A 6,000-nucleotide genomic window follows, 5' to 3' on the forward strand; every position below is an offset into this window, starting at 1 on the left:
GCTTCCACACCTCGGTCTGTTCTCTTACAGGGGAAACGACCCCAGTGACAAGGTTTGCCGAGTGAGGGGCAAGTGTACGGATAAAGTTAAATGTTTTTACTACAGTAACTCTTAACATGTGATCTCCAAAACACTGAATTTGCAGGTCCAGTTTGGTTCTTTCAGATACTAGGCTTTCAATCTCCCACCACCACAATGTGACCCCCCCAACCCCCCTCACCACTTTGCACTTTCTTGTTTATTTTGAGAGTGAAAAACCACACTGCAAAGCAAAGGCAGGAAATAACTCGGTAGGACAGGACGTGGAAGCGGTCTCACAGCCCAGGTGGGGCAGGAAGAGGACGCATCATGAGTTCCATGACGCCACAATCAAGATCTGGGTCACCTTTTGATGCTGCTCTACACTCCACCACAAAAACCACTTCCTCTGGAAAACGGAGTGCAAAACAGGGGGTGGGGGGAGCAGAGCTAGTGCAGCATGTGGCAAGGAGGAGCAGAAGTGTGTGGAAAAGAACAGCAGACGTTAGACCACAAGCCAAAGTCAAATGAGGTTAAGCCACCCTCCCTTCCTGCCCCCTCACCGCAGCCTGCTCTTAGGTCTGGGGGTAGTTGTTTTGGGCACAGCAGGAAAAAATGAGCTATGTATAGCATCAGCAGGGGAAAGGAGGGGAGAAAATGTGTTATGAAGTGTGGTGGAGAGAGATATCTTAAAAGTGTCTAGGATTTCTAAACTTGCTGATATGCCTCTGCACCTTGTTATACAGGTAGTGAACCTGAGCAGAAAAACCCTTTCACTACTCCCAGCCCAAAAAAGAAGGGAGGAAGATGGGGCAGGCCAGAGTCCCGCATACTGTCAGGGAAGGAGATGTTGCCATGGTTCATCTCTAGCACCTTCTCTCCTACGCCAGCCCCTGCCCCCTGATACCTACTTGTGGGTAGGAGATCAATTTGAATTTGCATCTTTTCTAGGGGTTTCATTGGAGAAAACACCCCGCCCGACATTTGTCATCTCTCATTAAATATGGCCCTGTACGCAAAACAACCTTTCTTGCCCTCATCTACAGCACGAACAGCGACCCAAGAGTGGTCTTTACAAGGAGCAGAGTTTTAAGATATCTACAGACTTGTTCAAGCTTATTCAGGTGAGGGAGTGGCTTTAATAGGACCTAAATTCTAGTGCTGAGTTTATGGCAATTAGAGGCATTGCAAGCTGGTAAAAATCGGGAAAAAAAAATGAAACCCCACAGAAAACCCCAGGTTTTTCCTCTTCCACAGGCTGCTGTGCAGTTCTCACAAGTGTCCACAGGAGGGTCACAGCCCGGAGCTCTCGCTAAAGCTCAGCCGTGGGGACGCCGAGCCACATGGACCCGCGGGGAGGCACCCGCAGCCTGCGAACAGCAGCAGCTGAGAGGGGCAGACCCCGAGCTGCTCCCGCGACCGCGCTGGACTGTGCGCCACGGGCCCGGCCCGCAGCCGGCCCTTCCCACGGGGCGCGGTGGGTCACGCACACCCCCGCACGCCGGGAGTCCCCGGCCTGCTCCCCAAACCCGGCTCAGGGCGACGGGGACGAGTCCTGTTCCCACCGCACACCCAGACAGCATCCCTGCGACTGTAAAGCCCCCGCTCCCTCACGCCTGGCTCTGCCGTGCCTGTGTTAGGCAAGGGACTCGGGAGCCCCACGTTTCACCCTTTCAGGGGTTTAATGGCTGCAGCACGGCTGGAAATGCTGGAAGGAAAGAGGCGGTAACCCGGAGCCATAATCCAGCACTGAGGCTGAAGCCATCAGACTCTGTGTTTTACCTCCCAAGCGCTAGCAGACGACGATTTTTCTGCCGCATCACCCCAATGCACATTGCACCTCTCCAGCACTTCAGTTAAAGCGTGACGCAGAGTAAGCACAGAGACAGAGCCCATGCCTGGAGGAGACCCAGGTAAATCCTGCGATGAAAGGGGCGGAGAGGCTAGCTGGGGTTAGTACCTCATCCCGTGCCCACTCTCTGATCACCACAGGGCTCTCATTTTCCCTCAGGACAAAGGAGCATTTGGCCTCAACGCAGGAGCTAGCTTGGGCTTGAGGAGGCGACGGCTAAGGGCCAAAGCCGTTGAGTTTAAGGATTTCACAACGGTTTAGAGAGGAAAGGATTTTCAACACGGTTATCTGAGAGGTGGGCTTCTCCGTGGACCCGAAACAGCTCAAGTGCAGCTCTGAGGCACTGACACAGCTTGGCAGCCCCTTCCACATCCCCAGATTCACCAGCACATCAGCCGAAGGGAAGCCAACGCTGCACTACGGTGGCTGCATCGCCAGTGGGCTCAGTGTCCAGCTGGCTGCAAGTCCAGCTGGCACACCCAGCTGTGCCCCACGCGCCTTGCGGGGTACGGGAGGGCCCGTGATAAGACGGGTACACCTGGGGATGTGCTGGAGCACACCCTCCGCTTCCTTCCGTCCATGACTACTAACCTAACCCGAATTTTCCACGGCTTTGAAGCGGGACGGCGCACTGGCAATACACCTTCCATAAGATAAAGGGGTAGGAAACAGGGAGATGAAAAGGGGGGATGACAACTGAGTTTGTGACGACTTGTTTCCTGCTTCCCTCCGAAACTGGAGCACAGAAAAAAAACCCTGGGTTTCTACCCTGCTGCGTAGAAAGGGAGGAAGGAGGGTAAAAACAGGGAGGTGTGCCTGAGAGGGAACTTTGGTGTCAGAAGAATCTCTGTATTTGTCACCAGTAGGGAAAAGACTGCAGTATTATACAGGGTTTTATTGATGGGAAGGATTACAGTAACTGCAACGAGGCACCAGAGCCCTCCATAGCACGGTCTGTGGGGAAAAATCTCTCCTTCCTCCACCAAGAAAACAGGTAGGAGTCTGCTGGGGAGCAGCACTTCCCAATGCCAGGCTTGGCATCAGAGCTCGAGTAATTTGAGACCTGGAAAGAGAGAAAAGCAACATGGAGTGCTGTTTCTGCAAAGGGAGAGGAAATACCCCACAAGCTCCAATGATCTTGCAGCAGTAACAACAGAGCACGTCCTCCACTTCCCAGCACCACACTCCCCCTGTCCCAGACTCCCTCCTCTCATCTGCTGAGAAACTCCAGACTTGGGAGACCAGCCCTACCGTGGTCTCCAAACAGGACAACTCTCACAAACAGAGCCCAGGAGTTCCAGCTCTCAGACCCCCTGCTGCAAAGAAGAACGGGGTATTTATCTCATAAGAGAGAAACATGGGTGGGTTTCTGTAACACTCCTAGTTAAACTGCCTTTTAAATGATGGAAACCAAAAAGGACATGCACGAAACCAGAAAGCCGTAAATCCTAACACTGAATCAAGCTAGAGGAGAATAGCTTCACTGTACTCGGCCAAGACGAAGCTGGGAGCTAGGGCTCCTGGATTCACCATCTTTCTAGTTCTCTCCCAGCTCTACAGAAGTACTGAAGTCATGCGAGCTGTGGTTGCCCCTTTCCTGACCCCATGGATCTGTACCTCACAGTGTCTCCTAGGGCTCAGCCAACAAAATTGATGACAACAAGATGGAGGATGGTGTTGGCAAAGAGGAAATCAGCAAATGCCCGCTCCGGTGAAATGCCTTGGAACTCGCCTTTGTTCTGGGGGTTGATCTGGATCCGGAGGCAAACTGCATGTCAGAGAAAGAATGAGAGATTAGGGATCACAAAAGGAAGCACGGTCTTCCTGGGGCAGTCCACCCTGGCCTGGGTCACTGTTCCACCAGCGTACCAGAAGAAAAGGTAACTTTGCCTTTGTTGTGGTGAGCAGGACACTGGCAGAGGATCTGCCCAGGACATTTGTGCAACCAGCACTACACTGTCAGGGACGGCCAAGTGAGTCCCGAGGGGAACTGGCTTATAACAGGATGGGACTCAAACAGAAATGGGGATATTTCTGTGCCTTTCTTTGAGTGCGCTGGAGAGGGCTGCACATTGTGGGGGGGCATTATAGGAGAGCAACACCTTGAAGCAGTCATTGCTAGATTTTGGGTTTCACCATGGGACAGTTGCCAAAGGACAACACCACAAGACAGTAAAAGGGAAGGCTCCTGGACCGCCAAAGAGAAGCAAGAGCACCCTGGGGCTGACAAGGAACCAGGCTCTGTGGCACATATGGGCAGGTTCACAGATGCTGTGGAGCATCCTGCTGCGGAGCAGACTGGGCTGGCCAGGGCAGGAGCCTGGGGGGTTCTGGGAGCAGAACTCGGTGTTACAGGGGAAAAGGGGGTGTTGAAGGCTGCCATGGGTAGCTTTTGTGGCGGTTGCCGCAAGAGATCTGGGTCTTTCTGAGGCAACTCTCGGGCGTCCTGGGGCCTCTGGGTGCTGCTGGGGCTCCGCAGTCGCTGGGGGAGGCTCCGGCCCTGCTACCGAGAGCGCGCGGTTGGAAGGGAGACCCGCGCGGCCCGGACGGGCGCGGCGGGGCACTGACCGCCGAGGATGAAGCAGCCGACGGCGGAGATGAAGCCGCTGAGGAAGGAATTGAAGGGGAAGGTGCCGACGCCGAGGCAGTAGCCGAACTGGAGCGCCCCGGTGAGCAGCACGTAGAAAAGGTAGGCGTCCAGCACCTTGAGGCGGCTCGGCGTGCCGCTGCCGTACTCGGCCAGGAACCGCCGCACCACCGAGCCCACCGAGCCCGCGGCCCCCGCGCCCGCCCCCGCCGCGCCCGACATGGTCCCGCCGGCCAGGCTGAGGTGGCCGGAAGCAGCCCGAGCGAGCACTTCCGGGGCACCGCGCAGGCGCACAGTCAGCACGGAGCCAGGTCAGTGAATGTTGCGCAGGCGCAAGGCTCTTGCCCGCGAAAGGGCGGAACTGGGAGACCCGCCGGCAGCTGTACGCATGCGCTTTGGTACGTAGAGCGGTTGAGAAGAGTCGCCCGCCTGCTCAGGTAGCGCATGCGCTGAAGGCTTTATTGAGTCCGCGCCCCCAAAGCTTTCCAAGAGCCAATGAGAGCCAAGCAGCAGCTGTTGCTAGGCAGATTAGAGAGCGGCGCCTTCCAAGAGCCAATGACAGCCAAGCGGCGGCTGTTGCTAGGCGGATTAGAGAGCTGCCGGCTCTGGGGCGGGGCAGCTGCGTCCCCCGCCGCGCCGTAGCCCGGGCCCCGCGGGTGGTGCGCGGCCGTGTGCCGCTGCCGGGGCCGTGCTCCCCCTGTGGAGCGCTGCGGGGCCCGGTACCTGGCGGGGCGGGTGGTGGGTGGTGGGGGCCGTGCTGGCTGGGAGGGGCTGCGGGCCCGGCCCGGCCCCGCCCGCGGGCAGAGCCCCGCCGCGTACGGCTGTGCCTGACGGATGCTTGCGTCAGGAGCGGGGGGGCAGCCTGGCCTTTGTGGCCCCCTTCTCAGAGCTGGGGGAGGGCAAACGGTTGTTATCCTTGTTTTTGATTAGAAGCACTCATGCCAGTGTACCGAAATGAGGGCAAAATGACTCTTGTAGGGTTTGTTTTTTTTTTTTTTGGGGGGGGGGGAGAGAAAAAGACTTTTCCAGAGATTTCCCTCTGTTTAGATCGTTTCAGCCTTGCTGTCACTCCCAAACCAGAGGCGCTTTCCACGTGGACGGCTGACACTCCCCACCAGGCCCACCTTCATTCGGGTCGGGCGTTCTCTGGCAGAAGTGGTATTTGCGTGTCACTTGAGCTCCATCATGGCCTCAGTCCTGTAGCTTGAATCTTTGGAGACCTTATCCCTTCTACGTTGTGTGCTTCCTCCCCACGGATGTTTTCTCCTTATCTGGCCTTCGGATAGAGACAGACCCACAAGAAACACCACTTGTGTTCAGGTGGTAGGAAAGCACCCATCCGAGGGCTGGATGGGGGAAGTTTGTAGACATTCCCTCCTTTGGTTTCACGTTGTGCAGACTGTTTCCCCTTTGAAGTCCATGTCTGCTAGCAGTAGGGCTGAGTCGGTTGTTTACAGGTGCCCCATCCTCCGATCAAGCCTCTGGTGCCTCCTGAAGGAGCCTTGTCCTGTAGAAGAGATCTACAGTTCTGAGTTCAAGTTTC

General features: G+C 56.2%; 1 protein-coding gene across 1 annotated transcript; it reads right to left on the reverse strand.

Annotated features, from left to right (window-relative positions):
* Positions 1–2,745: 2,745 nt before the first annotated feature.
* DAD1 (defender against cell death 1) lies at positions 2,746–4,709 on the reverse strand. Its single transcript, XM_086766730.1, has 3 exons — positions 4,439–4,709; positions 3,488–3,638; positions 2,746–2,933 (listed from the first exon to the last, which is right to left on the reverse strand). Exons 1-2 carry the CDS (start codon positions 4,677–4,679, stop codon positions 3,508–3,510), a joined length of 372 nt encoding a protein of 123 aa, XP_086622856.1. The 5' UTR covers positions 4,680–4,709; the 3' UTR covers positions 2,746–2,933; positions 3,488–3,507.
* Between the last annotated feature and the right edge of the window lie 1,291 nt (positions 4,710–6,000).

The sequence above is a fragment of the Chlamydotis macqueenii genome, chromosome 25 (assembly GCF_036417535.1).
Source record: "Chlamydotis macqueenii isolate bChlMac1 chromosome 25, bChlMac1.mat, whole genome shotgun sequence".
Classification (NCBI taxonomy): Eukaryota; Metazoa; Chordata; class Aves; order Otidiformes; family Otididae; genus Chlamydotis; species Chlamydotis macqueenii.

Bases quoted from the DNA above. Each gene is read 5' to 3' on its own strand.
- DAD1 (XM_086766730.1), bottom strand. From the start codon at position 4,679: ATGTCGGGCGCGGCGGGGGCGGGCGCGGGGGCCGCGGGCTCGGTGGGC. The intron at 3,639-4,438 runs GTCAGTGCCCCG...TCTGACATGCAG, and splicing joins CGGCTGCTTCATCCTCGGCG to TTTGCCTCCGGATCCAGATC.